Genomic DNA, 19,413 nt, shown 5'->3' with positions numbered 1-19,413 from the left:
GCATCCTAGCAAAAAACCAATGTTAATATACAGACACGTCCAGCAACACCATTAATTCCCTACTTCTTTCTTATTTCAGGTGGTACCTACTGTACAGGAAAGAAGTGAAAAGAGGGATATCATTCTGTTTTATGCGAACAGAAAACCTATCCACAGGTCAGACCCCAGCTCTGTCACTCTAAATGAGAGGGAAATATGTTTATTATGTCACTACTGAGTCCCGTATTTTCTGCTGTCTTCTCTTTCTGTCCCCCATCCTGCCATTTTGATGAGTCCAAGGAAACAGAGAGACCAGAGCTTACACCTTCCTTGGCAGGCCATCTTCCTGATATCAACATGATATTAGCAACATAGCTCCTTTAAAAAACAGGTAAGTGGGAACATAACAGATTGTGGCTCTCCACAACTACCAACTACAAAATCCCATGAGGCATTGATACCTTTTACTGGAAAGCAGCACCAGTGACTTAGTATGTGTTTGTAGAGGCAGGTTTGGACAACACATGTCCATTCTGCTCTGCTTCCAGGCTGCTGAGAAGCCGCATGCTCTGTCTGAAGTAACATGGGGCACCTCTTACAACACCACACTACTCTACTGCCATGGTTCAAGAGGCACACATTACTTTAGACAGAACACTGCATGGGAGCATCTATGGAGGATTATACTGAATCACAGGCATCCCTTTACCCTGGGCAATAAAGATATAAACACAGAAATATATGTTCAGATTAGGCAGCTTCTATGTAAAAGACTGTACTGTGTTGCACTGCAACTCTTACCCTATGTAGCATGTCTGTGCATCTGAACAAATATAAACCAGGGCTAAAAACCAGGACCTCTGAAGTTTTTCAAACTAATTTGGTAGGAAGAAACACATGTTTACTCTCCAGGGAAAAGACAGGGCACAGGAGGAAGTAATTATGTACATAATTAACACACTAATAATTTTGGAAGATAACTTTATGTGAACTACTAGCAGAAGCATGTGTAGACATACTTTCCCTGGCACACTGAGACCTGAATCAGCCGCAGCTGCATCACTCACACTACTCTTTGGTTTCTTTTCGGAAAGTTTTCTTTGCTTTAGGAAATGCTCTGAAAATATAATCTGCTTTTTATTTAAGTTGTTCATTCACCTAGTTCAAAACTTATAAACTTTTTTTCTCACTTTGCTGTTGTCATCCTTCCCAGTACAATTATGCAAATCCAAAGAAGCATCTGGAAACCCGCACCATAACACTTCCAAAACATGTGCAGAAATTGCTGTAAAATTTGTCTGTAAAATCTGGTCCTGTGACACAACAAAAGAAGGGCCGAACTGATTCATTGCTGTAGCCAGCAGGGTGTGCCTTTTGCTTGCAGTTGTCAGCAATTCTATCTGGCAGCAAACCCATCAAAACCATGGAAGGTTTACTACACATCTGTGCCTCACATGCCCACCCATCACCTTTGATCTCATGGAATATTTGCATTGCTCACCAGCAAAAGAACAAATGTCTGCAGGCACTAGTACATACACATGGTAACTGTAATAAATACTTTGTGGTTTTACATAATTAAAAAAATAGCTAATTAAATCATTCATGTCACTCTGCCCAATTTTCTCTTGTGTCTGAAGCTGTATCTTCTCCTGTCTCCCAGAAGACTTCAAGCTGGCTCTAATGAATTATATACTGAAAGATCCTACACTTTTAGACAGTAACACAGTAACTATTCATTAACACTGCTTGTTGACTTTTTGGCTAATAATGAACAGCTGCGTAAGATCTACGTAAGACTACAACAGTCATTTTCGATGAAGGTACTTACCCTTGCAGTATTAACACACACATGGACACACATCTGATTACTTGTACCTTAAAATTACTGTTAAGTAATGTATTAATACTGTTAAGCATGTATTTAATTTGGGTTACTATAGTCTCAAGAGCAAAAGTATGTTGAAGTGGAGTCTTAACATATACTACATAAAGGTGGTACACTGCTAGGACAGTCAACAGGATGTTTAAACCTTAGAATGCTAGGTAAGCATTGGCACTCTAGTTGGAGAAAAAAAAAATAGAGGAAAGAGTAGATGGGCAATTTTTCAGTGTTCTGGGTTCTGAATATTCCACAGAGAGAAACAAAACAGAGTAGGCATGACTTCTCCCACAATGAGTAAAGAATATTTAGTTCATGGTATCAAATATGTTGGAAAAATGATCCAGGTGAACAAAGGTTTGTGTCTTACCATTTTCCTCATGGCAATACTCCTGTCCTGCAATGCTGCACCTCCGAAAAACCATCTTATTTTCAGTGAGGGTTCCAGTCTTGTCCGAGAAAATGTACTGAATCTGGCCAAGGTCTTCAGCAATATTTAGTGCTCGACACTGAATAGTTGAGTCTGTTTTCTCATGGTAAAAATCAATGTCATTCTGTATTAAATAAATTTGTCCCAATTTGACAATTTCAATCGAAACATAGAGAGAAATTGGGATCAAGACCTACCAAAATAAAACACAGGGATTAAATAAAACTGAAGTCTTTGGCCAGTTACAAACATGAAGTAGCTCTACTGAAGCCGAAGAGTTACTTCAAGGGTACAAATGAGATCAGAATGTGACCCATGTTCAAAGCAGACCAGTTACCTGTAATAAAATTATCATTGTCCAGAACATATAGAAGCCTGCTAACACTGGATGACTCGATTTCCCATCTGGCTTGGGGATGTTAAAAAACGGTATTTCCGAATACCTACTTAACCAAATTGCATGACCTTGAAAACAAGATAAAGTCAGTCAGTTTTATGTAAAATGTATCACAGCTCAGGGTTATTGTGTTAGTTGTTATAGTCTGCAGTTCTTTCTAAGCTTTTAAACTACAATTTTATCTCTTGGGGCTTTTTCCCAACAGGAGTCCCAAGTGTCAATACACACATGAATAAACACCTTACATGCATTCTATCAATAGCATCCATACAGCATATCTCAGAAATAAAGAAATATTAACTACACTTCATAAACAGTTTTTTCCCTCCAAAAAAAACAAACCCTCTGGCAATTAATTGTGTTATCCTTGCCTCTCCAGGTTTTAGTCTACCTGCAAACACATCATCTTGTCATCATTTTTAAGTGTAGTCTGAAGAAGTTTTATTAAACATATTTTAAACACCTTTATGATGTTGGAAAAGTTAGTCTGTTTAGATTTACTCGAGCTAATCACTTAATCAACCCCTAAAATAATCAAGTTGGTACAACTCTAGTCACACTAGGTCTCTTACCTCGATGTGCACATGCATCTCATGTTACCTGAAAAATCCTAAGAGAAAGTAGGAATTTTGCAGAACAGATAGTGAGAAAAAAGAGAAATCAAATGAAGAAACAGGCTCCAGATGCAAAACTTGCATCAGGAACACACTTTTTAACCGCACCCCAGATCAAACATGACAACTACAACCTTACAGCACTCCCAGCTTTCAGGGAATTACACGTGGATAAAGATTGACAAAATGAATTAGCTCCAAAATAAAATACTTCCCATTGTAGGCTGAGAGAGGAAAATAGCAGGAATTTGAGCGATTCTCACCTACCTATTGCACCAGTTAAACACATCAAAAGTAGAAGCAGAACACACCAAAGAATATCAGTGTTCACTTTCCTTTCCAATTTACTGCGCTTGTAATGAGGGCCGCTGTTATTCAGCATGGCTTTGGTTTCATGACCTGCAACCAAAAAAGAGGTTAAATTCTTAAATAACAGGTATCAGAACTGACAAGTGCTTTATATTTCTAAAGCTTTGGGAAACAGAATATTTCTATTAACTAATATTTGAACAGCCATTATAAATATGAGGAAATTAGATTCTCCTACAATACATGTATTCTGTCCTAAAGAAAACTGAACAAGTTACATCAAAATCTGCCATGCATACATTAACTTTTATTAACTTACATTAACTGTCACTAATATTCTTTCCTATAGAAACAACATAATTCTTGACTCTTCTATATTATTTCTAATATTTTCTACAAAATCCTACACCTGTGTTACAACTATCTGTCTGGATACATCATATTGATTAGTGTAAAAACTTCTGCCCTTTCTACAAACTGTAGAACGGAACTAGAAGAACAGCACTAGCTTCAGTTTTGAATAAGAAAAAAGTCCTAAGCAACTCATGCATTTCCACGTCCATTTCAAAATCTCGGTTTACCATTGCAACAAGTTGAGGACAAGGACCTGCTCCCACACAACAGATCTGTCCTTCCAGGAATAATCAGGGGTATCAGTTTTTTACTGTTAAAACAGAAACAAACCTAACTCAGATGTGCATTCTTAACATTTCTAGCTACGGCGGCCTTTTGCCAGATTCAAGCTTTTACTCTCCCAATTCCCCTTTGTACAATACTGTTTCTTAGGGCACATAACTATCTTGTTTGCAAGGCAGTCTGTGAAAACCAGGGTGGTTCACTAACCTGCATATACCACTATGCCTACCACAGCTTCTGTGTTTCTTACTGTGCATCCTCGGAGCAGTAAGTTTTCCTTGCTGAGACCCACGCGATCCATGTTTGAATGCTCACTGCAAAAGAAAACCACATCAGCTTGTAGGACTCCCGCAATTACCAATCAGGCTTCGCAAAAACATTAGGAACGGATTTCCCAAAGAAGCTGCAAGTCACTGACTGCCATCCTGACATCTCTGATCGGACTTTTCAAATGAATGGAGTAACATGAAAGCAGATCACCCTTGAAAATCCAAGCATGTAGGCACTGCATTACAATTTTTTTTGCATTTATCAGCCTAGCATTTGCCATCTGGCATATGTGAAGGAGGCAACACTACTGAAAAGAGATGCAAGACAACTACTGGAAATCTGAAACCCTATCCCTATTTGTACTATCAGCATCAGAAAATATTTGAAAAAAATATAAAATCTCATTTTAAATATACTGTGAGCACTGTCACTCCTGTGGTATACTTTCAGTGCAGGTATGCCCACTCTTTGTCAAGGTGCTTCCTCAGAGACTAAGATTCATACATATTTATTTTTATTCTCAAATATCTAATGTGTCAGTGTGCAAAGGGAAGAATAAAGACATTCTAACTCTCAAAACCTGAAAATAAGTCACCCCATTAAACAGTATTTTGTTTTCCTATTATCTATATAAAATCATAAACTTGTAAGAATCACAGAATCATAGAATGGCTGGGGTTGGAAGGGACCATAAAGATCATCTAGTCCCTTAAGGTCCCTTCCAACCCTAACCATGAAGGAAACCCCTAACATAAATGCAGCCTAAAGAAAAGACACAGATAGGCACACTGGTCAAAAGGAGTTTGATCAACTGACTGAAGGTTACACAAAACAAATCAGAGTAGGAAAGGAAGCCAGTCCTTTCGATTTCCAATTCTAAGCAATGCAGCTTGCCCAGTCAGGCCTTGGTCGAGGCCAAATACTGTAGATCCCATATGTTATGAAGAGCAGATTTAAAACAGGTATTTCAAGTATGAAATACACAATCGCAAAACAGCCTGACCTAAGATGTTGAAAATATTTAATACAAAATAAAAAGCATCAGTGCCCAATTTGCTGCTCAGAAAACCCTTCTAGAGCTCTGTCTGTTGGGCTGCACTTAGGAACGTAATGGTGCAAACCGACCTCTATCCATATTGTTATTTCTTAAAGCAAACATTAAGAGATCTCTGAAAATTACGTGAAAGCAAATGACAGTAGTTTAAAGAGCCACCAAACCTACTTACACAAAGCCTCGGAAATGACTGAGGTCATTGTTAGGATTCTCACACTCTATTCTACTGGAAAATTCTTCTGGATCAATTTCAGAGACCTAAAGCCGTGGGAAGCAAAAAAACCCCAGAGAACTCAGACAAAATGTGATAGAAATTAAAAACATCATAAATTCAGAGGTTCAGATATTACTATCTAAAATTTAGCTTCTAAACTGTAGGTTGCTGGTGGTGTTGATGGTCTCCTACCCAGCATAAATCAGACTTACACATCATAGGACTTCCTAGTAAATATTAAACACTGGCAAGTATGAGTTGAATTGCTGATATTTTGAGAACACTGGAGAGGACAAAAATGGGTGGAAGGATGAGGAGGAAGAAGGAAAACCAAAAGCAGTAAGAACATCTGAAAGGCAGAGATTTCCATAGATTTTTTCATTATATGAAAAAAAATAAGATGAGGCACTATCTTCTCTTCAAGCAGAATTTCTTGCAAACAGACTTTTTTTTCCAATACCATGACCACGATGGTTTCTGTGCTAACACAAAGAAAGCAGGTAGAGCTTTGCAATGATGTTTGAGACTTACAAGTACCAAAGAAAGGGCTGTTACGAAAGACCAGAAGTACATGTTGCAAACGAAGAGGAGGTGAGCTCTTCAGTGAAAAGTCAAGTGAAACGAGTATCCCGTATTAGTAAGAATGAAACACGAGGAGAAGTAAGAGAAAAGCCAAAAGGCCTTATCTTTGGAATTACCTGCTATTGCGATTTAATTTCAATTAATGGCGTATGAGTATGCTTCTAGTCTCTAGAATAACACAGACTTGCCTCTGGCATAACTGAGTCATTTCCAAGCTGAGTACCTGCCACTAACTCTTTGGAAAGTCATTTGTTCTACTCTTTAAAAAAAACCCCAATGACCAATTTAAGGTTTCACACTCCCAAGCATAATTCTCTAACTCACAGGTATTACTGAATATATCTTCTACATAATTACAGGTCTCTGAGAAGGCTGTACTCCCTCAACTGGATGACTTCACACGAGCAGAATAGCAACTGTGAGCTTTTGAAACTCACAAGACATCATTTCTTAACACGTACTTTGATAGCTTGATTAAAAGACTTTTTTTGCTATGTTTTGCTGTATTGATGTGTTGCACTGTATTAACCTGAAGTCAATATGAATGCAGCCTTTGACATACAGACTACGTTCAGTCTCTTCGCAAATTTAGTTAACTGTGAAAGACCTGTCTCTCCACTGACCTTTAGCATGTTGAGTTGCACAGGAGGTACAACATTTCTGTAAAATGTTAGACAGAATACTTGATTGATGCTTTTCAAGAATTTTGCACTGTACAATGATTACCCAAATAAGAACTACCCTCAAAGTGAAATAGCCAAAGCAGTCGATTCTTTTCTTCTACTGTCTAGAAACCTCTAGATATATATTGCTAGTAGACCCTCTTGTAATATACCTTGAAACAGAAAGCATTGAAACTCTGGGTGTAATCTACAGTGGACACAGCTGTCTACATTCTGACAGCATAAAACAGAGGTTATAAAAACTATGTCCAAAAGTTGGTATCTTGATACGGACACTCAGATCTTCCTGGACTATAAGTTTATTTTTTCATTATAATCGTAATTTCGGCAAAGCAAGTATTGAAAGTAGAAGCTTTTGTACCTTATTTCTTGAGAAGTGTTCCTACGTTTCCTGGCATAAAAGAGAAGATTTAAATTTTAGCAGAATTAGAATTACTCAGATTTTGTGTAAAGGTCCCTAAAGGAGGGAGACAATAAAGATGGAAACCACTGGAATTTTGCTCTGTGTAAAAATATGTATATACAGAAGGATCAAACAGACCTTCCTGCCTTGCTGTTCTAAGACTAAATCAAGAAATAAAAATAAAAACAGAAGTAAAAGGAAGCATGTGACTGTAAAGGGATAAGCACATCATGCCTTTGGTATTTCCATACCCATTAAGTAACGGCACTTAGAGACAACCTCTCCTCACTTCCTTACCACTGCTGTAAATTCAGAACCGGCTCAGGTAATTTTATCCCAGAGGACTAAACAGTCTGTTGTTATGGACAACACTGAAGCTCCCTGCTGCTGTTTCCAGCATGGTGTTTCAGCAGCAGAACTGAAGACTACAGAAATGTCAGGATTCTTTCATCTTTTAATATTGTCTTTTTTGTGTCAGCCTCCAGCATTTTGGCTGCTGGGTATAATATTAAAATATTGTATGGGAGTAACAATGCGTTTGCAATATGAAGAAACAGTGAAAAAGACAATACATGCTCTTCTCTCTAGGTCTTTATATAGAACAGGAGTCCCTTCTAAAAAAGTCCAGTTTCTCACCCATGACATGTTATCCACCATAAGTAACTACTTGAGGTTTACCTGAATTGTTAATTTCACTGGTTTCCATTACTTGAAATAGATCTGTCTTTCTCTGCATTATGTGAACAGGCAAAGATTTGCTCCAAAACAACTCAAGCAACAAATTATAACTGTGTTACCTAGTACCTTGTTCAGATGGGGATTGCTGAGCTACCATGAATTAGGCAGTCTAGAGGGCTGAGTTGTTTGGGATTTTTTAGTTCACCATCTGTCATGTCAGCTTTCTTACACCCCTAGAAAAGCACAATTCTCACCTGCTCTGAATATCCTCTCACCACCTGTCTCTGCTTTAAATTGGTTTCTCCATCAAGGCCTGCAGTTTCAATATAACAGATCCCATCCAGGTCACTAGAATATAACAGCACCATGTCAGCAGGCATTTTTTTTTAATGATTTCATTACGTGAAAGCCGGACGAAGTCCCCAACATTGATATTTTTCCAGCACTCATCTACGTATTTCTTCTCCTTCCTGAAATACACAGAAGAAAAGTGATTTTTTACAAATGCATAAACTGAAACTGAGAAAAACCTACAAATGCTATTTGTCATGGCTACTACAACACATCAAAAGTGACATTTTCCAAAATACTTGTTTCCCCACACAGAAACAGAGCATGCAATAAGGAAAAAACATTCACTATACTTCCTTAATCTTTGTATTTTTCATGCTTGGAATATCCTTTTATGGTAGGTATAAAAGAAAAATAATCAAGTGTGCAGCACTGATACATACTCAAGGAAGTTTTCTGATGGTTAATTTAGAATACGATAAGTTTGCATTCCTATCTTTTTATTATCCATGATAATAACTGCCTAGCAGACTTGCCACTAGCAGACTCCATGCCTGACTTGCACTCACAGTCTGTAATATTGCAGTCCTGCACTGTGGAACACAGATGCCAACATTTGTATCAAACTGTGTGACGCACTCAAATAGAATACTATCTTGCTCTGTTTGGGGAAATGGTATCACATTATGAGTACAACATGATGCCATTAATGAGCGATGAACTAGCAGCCTTTCAATTTCCACAAAGCCATTTTAGAGGAATTAAAAATACACCTCTCAAAACAAATGCTATGTACAACAATGCTTAACTAGTCAAAGTACCTTGGTTAATACAGTACAAACACATGCATGAACTCACTTGCCTCAAAGCAAATTTTTTTTGGCAGATTTTACACTAATTTGATAACCATTTAACAAAACTGGTGATCAAGTCTCAACTAGTCCCTGATCTAAGCAGCCCTGCTTCGAGAAGGGGGTTAAGACTAGATGACTTTCAGAGACCTGTTCCAAATTACATTATTTTATGATTCCATAAGTATCCAGAAAGTAACCAAAAGAATTATCACCAACTTTTTCACATAATAGTCATAATCAAATAACAATAAACCACAAAGACTGTTGTCCCTTACCTGCTATATACTTTGGTTACTAAGTTGTTTATCTGTTTATCCATTTTGTACCTTGAGTAATCTTCCAGACCATCCTTCACTGCAATAATTGTCAGAACCCCTATCAGAGGTAGCATTGTAATTTCTTTTTGGAAAGCTTCCACCAAAGGAACCCAATTTAGGACAACTAGAAATAGGAAATACAAATTGGCAACTCTGAAACAAAGAGAAAACACAGGATTTAGCTGTGCTAGCGGACAATGATCCTTATTTCCCCACTCCATGCTCTACAGACATTTAAGTTATCGGCAATTTATCTTTTCTTCACCTGCAATTTAAGAATTATCCAGAACTCTGCTTTCACTCTCCAGTCAATAGATTACTTAGCAACACAGTTGCTTAACAGACATGATCAGGTAATGCAGAAACCAAGAATTTTCCTCTATTTTCAAAACTGTCCTCCAGGCACATGTCTTCCAGAGTGAGGCACTGCTGAATTTGCACTCTCAAATTTCCAGGTCCTTTAAAATTAATTTCATAATCTCTTAGGCAACATGACATGCTTTAAAAAGGAAGCCATCCTGTAACCTCCCTGCATAGCTTGACAAACCAGCAGTTCTCCAAGCAGAAGGAAGATGAAAGACATAAGAGAAGGGGAAAAAAACATATGCAGGAAATAAGCTGAAAATCCCACTGCAGACTGGTGTGTGGGAGTGCTCCAAGAGCAAGGAATAATTCAATAGTCCAAAGAACAGAATAAGCGGAAAGTACACAAGCTAAGGAGAAAAGGACTAGCTCAACAATGATGATACTCAAGAAACTTTGGCCAGATCACATGTATCTTTTCAGAAGTGATAGGTCAGGAGAAGGAATAATTTTTTAATATATAGTAACACACACAAACAATTCAATAGAAGGATTCAGCTTCAGAAGAATTACCACAATCAAAAACGAGTTCCTTACCTGTGAAATTGTTCGAATAAATTCCGTGGTAAAAAATTCAATAAAGTATACCTAGTAGTCCGTATTTTGTTGTTCATGTACAGTTTTGATACTTTTTCATACTCTTCTTTAAAATGACCCAAACAGGGAATCACTATCCTATGTTTGCCAGTAGTTCTTGATGACTGATAGCACTTGCTACTTGAATTGTTGCTGCTGCATTCTCTGCCTTCTGTTGATATAAGTCGCTGCCAGCGGTATCGGGCCCAGCGGATGGGATCTGCCATTGCACCTGAAACACTTAATAACCCAAGGAGTGTCATCTCTCTAGAAACATTTGAAAATACAGCAAGTTACACAACAATTCTGTGAACGCTTTTCAACAAAAAGTCACAATTACAGTTTGGCATAAGCCTAGGAAAAAAAAGTAATTTTCATAATGAACACAACCCAGACTGTTAATAAGTTATGTAAAGTCAGGAACTTCTGCTTCAAAGATTGAATTTATTGGAATTTCATCAACCCTTTCAGGAGTGAATTTGATATAATTTGATTTCAGGGGTTATATTTGATACAACCCTTTCAAGGGTTAATTTCAGGGTACAATTTGATTACTCTGTTTAAAATACACAGTATTTTTGTAATAGCAGTCCACCCACCAGTTTCTCATGCTGTAGTATGGTAAAAGAAGCAGACAAGCTGCTAATTCTGCGGAGAATAGCATTTTGAAAGGAATCCTCATCTCAGACAATGCAGTCCATGCTGATGGTTAACACACCTTATTAAACTCAGAAGTCAACAATCTAGCAATATGCATCTGAATACGGCCTTAGACACGAAGTGAGGAATTGCCAGTGAAAGACACTAAGTAGCTATCACGAACAAAAAACTTCTTCCAGTGAATTAGAAAGAGGTTTGAGAATTTTTAAAAACGGATAGAGGACGAATAAATTTCATGCCAATGCTTCTCCTCTATCCACCTAGCTAAGCTCTAGCATTCTACCCAGGAATTTTTTTTCCTAAAGAAAGCCGAAGTTCATAGCTATAGGTGATACTCACATAAAGCTATATGTGATGGTCACTTCATCGAATCACCCAATGCAGTCAGAAAATGCCTCTTGCACAAAACATGCTTTAGTAGAAGCTTTAAAGTGCTGGTTTTCATAACGAAGTTTTTTACAATTTGCAAGTTTTAACTAATGGTTGCTACATTTCTTGTATTACTTATTCCATAGAACAGCATACCGTATATTTGTTTAAAACTAGAAACTGCATGAGCCCAAAACCATCAGTACTTCTTACTGCAGATTACCTTCCTTGCATCTGGTATCTTACTACCTGCATAGACCCTAGGAAAATTTTTGACTAAATCCTTGTCCTAAATTCCCACACAATAGCTGCTTCTAAAACTTGCTGGATCTTCCTAAATGAAACCTCATTACAACAGACTCTCCTGTGCGGTTATCAAACTATTCCTGATTTTGGCTTCAATCAATTCAAGCTTCTATTCATGTGGTATCTTCCTCTGCTATTGACAAATCCCACTCTATCCCGCTCAGATTCCTCCAAGATGTTGCTCTAAATAGTAATTTTCCAAACTATCAACTTGACTATTTTATCCAACTATCTTCTCTTATGTATTTTCCTTGATTCTTCTATTACAATTGCAGAATTCTTGACACATGAGCACAATGTCCTCACCAGGTCCTCTAAAAATTGGGTAGTACTCATATCTCTACATCAACCCATTCTGTTCTGAAAAAGAAGATTCTCCAAACTTCCTAAAAAGCCTAGAAGTCTGTGTCACTACCCTACAGCTAGAAAGCTTTTCTCTAATGTTTATCTGGCCTCTTCATCTCATCAAATTAAGATGAGACATTTTTGTCCTATCACCATTGGATGTGGATAGCTATTGACTGTCACGATGTCTTGGAAGACTGTTACCATGTACATGAAAATCATGTTCTTCTTTAGAAACCATGATCTGCACATGAAAGAGAAAAAAAATTAAAACCCTCTATATAGTATTTCCTCTCAGCATCCCCTGGAAGTACCCTACTGTTCTTCCAAGGCCCTTCTGCAGTGTTCCCCCAGACAACATAAGGGACTGGTCTGAGGAAAAGGCTTTCCTTTTTTTCTCACTCCTAAACCTTGTGGTCCCAGTAATCATCAGACTACCAAAGGTCGCATGCATATGCAGCTATGTCTGGGACTTCTTAGAGAAGCAAGAAAGAAGTTGTGAAGATTTTCTAAAATACATGGCACCCTCTTATTTTCACAGAATGTGGCATCTTCTATCTTTGCTTCCTCTAACCCTACTGCTTGGGAGATGGTTCTCAGAGGGACTGCCCTCTGCGGAGAGGTTACTACCCCATTTTAGTCAGGGTCAGCCTTTACTCCAGAAATGGGAACTGACATTTTGAAGCAGCTACTTCACACAAATTAACTACTTTTAATGTAACAGTCATACATATGAACATTGATCTGTACACACACATGAAAAAAAAGCTTCAGTTAATTTACACTGATCCTGAGAACAAGTCTAAAGCTTAAAAGGTCTTCAAAACTGTTCAGGGACTGCAGAACATGCTGCTAGTGGAGTCTATACATGACTATAAAGATTTCAATACACCTAGAGCTCCCAAACCCCCAAATTAACATGGACCCATCTACAAAAGTCAGGACTGAATTAAAGAACAAAGTACTGAAAATTAAAGAATTTTAAAATATGACCAGCTGAGAAGAGGTAGGTTTGTTTTTTTTTTCCCCTGTGATCACAAATTTCGGCAGTTCAACTATTAAAAATACCCCAAACTTCTGGATTTTGGACGGCATCCTTAAGGCTTGGCCATTTTGAGAAAACAACAATTCTCCTTAACTGTCTTTGCTGTGACAAATCAGTAATTGTACAAACAGATTTTATGCAATGAGGGGCCTTTTCAGATAAAGGTTTGCTTTAATTAAAAATGTGCTGGATTATCAGGGAGACTTTTAACATGATTTCTTCTGTTAAATTTATCAGACTCTTTCAAGCTTTCATCTTTAGCATGAATCATACAGGGTGTGTCAATTAACCACACTTTTGCCCAATAATCTGACATATCTCTACACACTGTTACAGTGTACAGTGACCTAGTAGCAAACTTAAGTAAGTAAATGACAGGAAATTTCTCAAGATGCCACCAGCCAGCTATTTGAGCGCAGGTTACATTTGTAGTGAAAATCATGTTTGTTTTCATAAGACCGGCAAACAAATATCTGATACTGATGAAGAAGCGGTAAGAGGAAGGAACTGTTTCTCAATCTCCCAGGACTAATGGGAATGCAAAAAGCTTTAAATAGCAGATCCTGTTCATACAGTGAAAAATATACAGGCAAAATAACCTATACAGCTAAAATATACCTCACAAATTTCAAAACTTCCTAAATTCTAAGTCTTTTTGGTTTATATAACCTATTCTCTTTTGTAGCATTTGATAGCCAGTGACCACTATTTATTAAAAATAAAGCCATTGGGGGAAGAAGGGAGGAAGAGTACTGGACATTTTAACATGACAGCATGTTAAGGTGGAATTCCTCACCACTGGATGAGGAGCTAATAGTTTCAACTGCATATGCAATGCTGCTGAAGAGCAGTCACCCCTCACCACATACACATTCTCCCTGACTCTTGACACAGCTCCAAAACCTCTGCCCACCCTTCCTCATCCTTCCTCAGAGAAACAGAGCTTAAAAAGGAACAGGAAACATCAGATTCAGTTCTGTGCACCGCATATCTTCGTCAGTATCTCCAGTATTCTAATGTACCTACTTTTAAGAAAACTGAAGATTGTAGGAATGAGAAATAACTAACACAAACCCACCACATTGGAAACACTGTATGAGAAATAACAAGTAATCTCCTATGATCAGAGAGGTGAATCAGACAATTAACAGACATCTTGGGAAAAAAGTATCTGGATCTCATACTCTGCCACAATGCTCTCTGACTCACCTGGCATTTGACTGAGCTACTATTTTGCAAATGATTTTTTTTTTTAAATTATTTGCATCACCATTTTAAAATAGCACTTTTGAGGTTTAAAACTTCAAAAACCTCTTTTGCATTTTTTAACTCTTCTGAGTAATTTCATTCTTTTTCCTCATTAAATTTGGTTCATAAAGTATTGACCATATTTTCTTCATTCAGGAGTTTCATCAACTTCAAGTTAGATATTTTAAAGGATTAAGTCACCAAAGATCAAATAAAAGCTATTTTAAACAATTTTTATAAGAAATCCCTTCCCTTAAAACATTATTTGACCCTCTTGTCACGTTATTTTTCACAGTCAAGTCTTGAGTTCCCCAGCTAATGTGAATTTAAAGTAGTAACACATAACAGCAGATATTTCTTTAAACACTGGCAAATGATCCACAAAATGAGTTACTTTGAAGCACTGTTTTTATAAGTTTATTTCTTAAAAAAAAAAAAGGTTATGTTTAAAAACCCGAAGAATAATGTTCATGTATTTGAAAACAGGAAGCCTAAATGATCACATAAGTTTTGAGGACAGCCTCACACAAGCTAGCCTGTCCTCATTTTCACACTGTACGCTGTTCAACTGAACACTGCTCAATCTTGCTAAATGGAAATAGTTGATATAGAGGCAACTCAGGTATGTCTTACACTCAAAAAGGGAAGCTCTTGTAGTAAGCTTACTAATGTCACATGATGATGAAATGTGGAAGGGAATTATATGACACTGAATTTATTTGCTTTCTTACTTTTTTCTACACCAGTTCCTTCATGTACTCAGATTCTTTCCTCTTCTTATAGAGCACTTGGAGATATGAAAAACTGGAAGGACTAGATATAGTTAACAGGAAATAGCTGGCTATCATACCTTTGTTAAAGCAAGGTTAAAGCACAGCAGCATCATTTTTACCACAGGACAGATCAACACAATATACTCTCCATGTTTGACCATCCCATATCACAATAAAAACCAGCTTTAAGAACTCTCTGCTAGTGGTAATGCTCAGAAAACCCCTATTTTTAAATGGTCTGTACCCTGGAAGAAGTGCCTTTCATCATAAAGTCCCATGCAGGCATTCTCTTGTATGTGTTTTTCATGTCTATAAATTGTTTTCTTTTCCCATCACTTCCCTTCCATTGTCTCTTGTAAATTCTGTCAGCCTCCAGTTCTGTGAAGTATCACCCACATATCTGCACGCAAGCCTTTGCTCCTAGCTTTCCTGCTGGGGGATGGAGCTGACACTAAAAATTCCTTAGTTCCAGTTATATTATTGGTAGCCTTTGGCAAATCACTTATTTGGCAAATCACTGATTCTCCCATATTAGATAATTTCTTAAGATCATCAGCAAAACAGATGTGTAGATAATTTAGCCTGTGTTTATGCTGCTCTGGAACTGCACCTTACTATTATGCTGTGGTCATTTCCTCACATGTCATGTGAAGTGCCCTACCATTCACCCTGGCTTGTCCTAACCACTTCCTCCCTTCTGACAACATCCTTCTCTTCTGCTGTGATCTCCAAATAATTAGTCCTCATTCTTCTTTCAGAAAATTTTTTGTTAAATGCACTTGGTAAATGACATATTTGACAAGAATGCTCCCCAGACCTTTGGCACATGCATGCTTATGGTGTGTGTCTCTGTCCTGTTCCTTCTCAGCCAGTGTGCAGTAGGCCTTCATCTGGGCTAGTTTCCAGTAGGAAGTAATAAATCGATTCTTGGCAAACAGAAATGCAGTCAATAAAACTGCATTATCTTACCTGAAAAATTTCTACAGCACCTAAAAGGTAAACAACTCAGACAATGAATCTCCCCAATAACATCCCTTTTTCTTTCTCTCCACATGAATGTATCAGGATGTTCTGCAGGTCTGAGGTTCTGGGTGACCAGGGAATATAAAAAATGCTAACCTAGATGGTGGTCACACTACACAATGCTATGGAAGAGTGGATCATCCCCAGTCTGCACAAAAGTCCCATTTAAATCTCTTAGCAAGTGTTACTGCACAGGTTCACTAGCACTTTTGTCATTACACTGATAGAACCCTACAAGCTAAATGTTAAAAACTCCTCCTAATCATCTTTTAAAACTCAGAAGCTAGCAGAAAATGAAGATGCTTCAGGGAACCAGGGCCTGAAGATTAAGTTACACTCTGAAGAACAAATACTTCTTTTCTCCTAAGGTTTGCTACTTTCTCTGTAACACGCAATTTCACATCTTTGCAAGCCAATATGAAATGTGCTGAGGCATTCTAATAGGCCAAATAGATCTGGGTAAGAAACTTGTGCTGTCAGTTTATGGGACTAACAGCCAAAAACCTGCAGGAATCAAAACTTCAACTTCAGAAAATGATGTGGTTATTTGCAACCATATATTCTGAGATATATTTATAAAAGAGATGTAAGAACTCTTGAATTAAGAGTGGAAGGCAGATGTTAGTATGAAAAGTCAATTGCTGTGGCACTATTTCTCCATGCACTCCCACCTACAAAGTCTAATCTAGCATGGGCAACACTGGAAACTTGCAAGCCTTGAAAAGCCTTGGATCTTAGAAAGGAAATTTCTTGGTTGTGAGTACGTTAAGCCAGCCCTCAACAGCTCTCCACAACTGAAAAACAATCAGCAGGATGCATTAAAACCCAGGAAGTGCCAAGGCCCTGACACAAGGATGTATGCAAGATAATTTAATACTAAACCATGCAGTCATACTGGTTAACATACTATAGTGTGGGAGCAGTATATAAAAGCACAAAATCTGCTTCACCTTGGGTAAAGTTGTTTAGGATGCCAATCAGATCTTGTACCTACAGACTCAACCAAACCATACACTAGGAAATTTTAGGTTTAAATTTCAGAAGAAATAGTTTCAAAATAGAACTGAAGACTGCTGGAGAGTGATCATCTGTGAAAATATTTTACATACTTTTCTCCATTCATCAGAAAAGTTCTGCTTTATGCCCTGTTCTCATGTGCCACATTGGTCTCGAAACTGTAGACCAAAACCTTACAGGTTAAGCCTCACTCTTTTACGACTGTCTTTTCATACAGGTATATCTTTAGCTTACGGCAAGACAGCATTTAGTCACTACAGATGCTTTGCTATGTGTGAAATTCACATGAATTTCACAGTAAGACTAAGGTGTGGACCTTATTAAAAATTTATACTGGTGTTCACGTGATGCAGAAGGATGTGATTTTTTTTTTGGTAGCTGTGTAACTCCCTATGCTACTGTAAATACTTCTAAAAGAATGGATCCATATTGGCAGTATTGCTGTTTTTTAAAGGGCCAAAACTCCATTGTGTAGATAAGGTCTAGTGTACTCACTGAAATTTCTACTGAAAGTACCTGTTACAGCAAGAAACTGTACTTGAGTTCCTAAAATCCTAGATTAGGTGTCTGGGGTTTTTTTTATTCTTCTGGTTTTCTAAGACACCTACATTATCAGCTACTCAAGAATTCCCTAATTTCCCAAGGCATCCACTGAGGTTTTCAAGTCTAATGCTCTAGGTTAGTGAATTTTTGACAAAACCAACTCTTGTACAACCTCAGGAAGACAATCAGATTTTCCACAGAGCAATAAAACCTGCCTACTGCTTGGGGATATATTGACAGGAATAACCTGTGAATCCACTTTAACCACTAGAGAGTTCCTGTAAGACTATAAAACATGACTCTTGAGATGGTATTTCAGACCTGAAAGTGAGAATTAACCTACAGCAATTGAGGGTTCAACTACAAATGTGTATCTTTAAAAGTTTTATTAATAAAAATGAAGCCAAAATATACAGACGCCTAAAAAAAATATGAAAGGAGTTAAGAATGCTGAAATTCTGACCCTAGAAACCCCAAAACTATTTAAGACACTGGAGAATCAGTGCTGAGAGTAGTTGAACTGATTTAAAAGTTAACACTGAACAGAATTGTTCTCACTTCTACCTTCCACTCCTAGCTTTGTCAACTCCTTCATAATCAGTCTGGTACTTACTGAACCTGGTTCTCACCGCTGTGCAAGACCTTTTACTAACTCAAAGACAATAACATTACTGGATTTCCCAATCCATCATTACAGCTGTGAAAGTACTCATGTTGGCACAAGCAAGGTGGGACAGTAATGTCTGATTAGAGAGTATCTTTGAGTACTTATGTAGAGAACCCAATTTCAGACTAGTTTTCACTAAAAACATGTATCAGCTCTGGTTATTGCCTTTGAAATTCAGATCATCCAGGGTAGTGGCAATTAATAAAAGAATGTGATCCTCACCTGTCAGTCCTACCTCTTCCTCCTGTGAACAGTAAGTGCCCATGCATTAACTGTAAAAATTCAGTCAGAAACAATGGCTTCAGACCAGCTTTGGAGTCACACAGAAGAGCTAAGTGAACTAAATTCCATTCCGATCTTAGGTAAACCACTGAGTGCCCTCTCTGCTGGAAACCACCATTAATGAAAAGAAGAATAATGACAATTCTGTTACCTCTTGGTGATGATATGAAGACAAATATGGTTTTAAATAAGAGGCTTCTCAAAACTATGGTCATTGATGAGATGTGAATACCCTAAAAGTATTGCTTTGTAAGTATTAAAATAATAGTAATGTTGATACTAGAAGTACATTTTCTTCAGTAGCTGTATTTCTGACAAGAACTTGGGTTTTTCTTTCCCATCTTTGTGAATACCTTTCATAACGAAATCCAATAACTATTGTTGTGATCCAACCCTGTGAGTGACCGTGTGTGCTCTGCACCCCTCCGTACTTTCTTGAAGTTTCAGGAATTTCCCTGTGACTTATATGGACTTAAGTCTACTTCCTTGCCATGAATCTGTAAAGCAGTAAAAAGCTGACACCTCAGTCACCACCGTGAACTATTAAAACAAAGGCCTTTGTTTCTGGACTCAAAGTCGAGGAGATTCACATACGCAATGCCG

The 19,413-nt window shown here is 37.7% G+C and overlaps 1 protein-coding gene across 1 annotated transcript in view; it reads right to left on the bottom strand.

The window, feature by feature from the left end:
* Nucleotides 1-19,413, bottom strand: part of ATP10D (ATPase phospholipid transporting 10D (putative)) — a 43,054-nt gene that overhangs the window by 23,407 nt on the left and 234 nt on the right. Inside the window, 9 exon segments of the mRNA XM_017744342.1 lie at nucleotides 2,232-2,484; nucleotides 2,629-2,756; nucleotides 3,570-3,701; nucleotides 4,455-4,561; nucleotides 5,744-5,829; nucleotides 8,386-8,517; nucleotides 8,520-8,601; nucleotides 9,552-9,746; nucleotides 10,494-10,799. Of these exon segments, the coding sequence (XP_017599831.1) occupies nucleotides 2,232-2,484; nucleotides 2,629-2,756; nucleotides 3,570-3,701; nucleotides 4,455-4,561; nucleotides 5,744-5,829; nucleotides 8,386-8,517; nucleotides 8,520-8,601; nucleotides 9,552-9,746; nucleotides 10,494-10,795 (1,417 nt within the window). The 5' untranslated portion in view covers nucleotides 10,796-10,799.

Source organism: Corvus brachyrhynchos, unplaced genomic scaffold (assembly GCF_000691975.1).
Source record: "Corvus brachyrhynchos isolate BGI_N302 unplaced genomic scaffold, ASM69197v1 scaffold17, whole genome shotgun sequence".
NCBI lineage: Eukaryota > Metazoa > Chordata > Aves > Passeriformes > Corvidae > Corvus > Corvus brachyrhynchos.
This window is presented reverse-complemented; position numbering and strand designations above follow the sequence as displayed.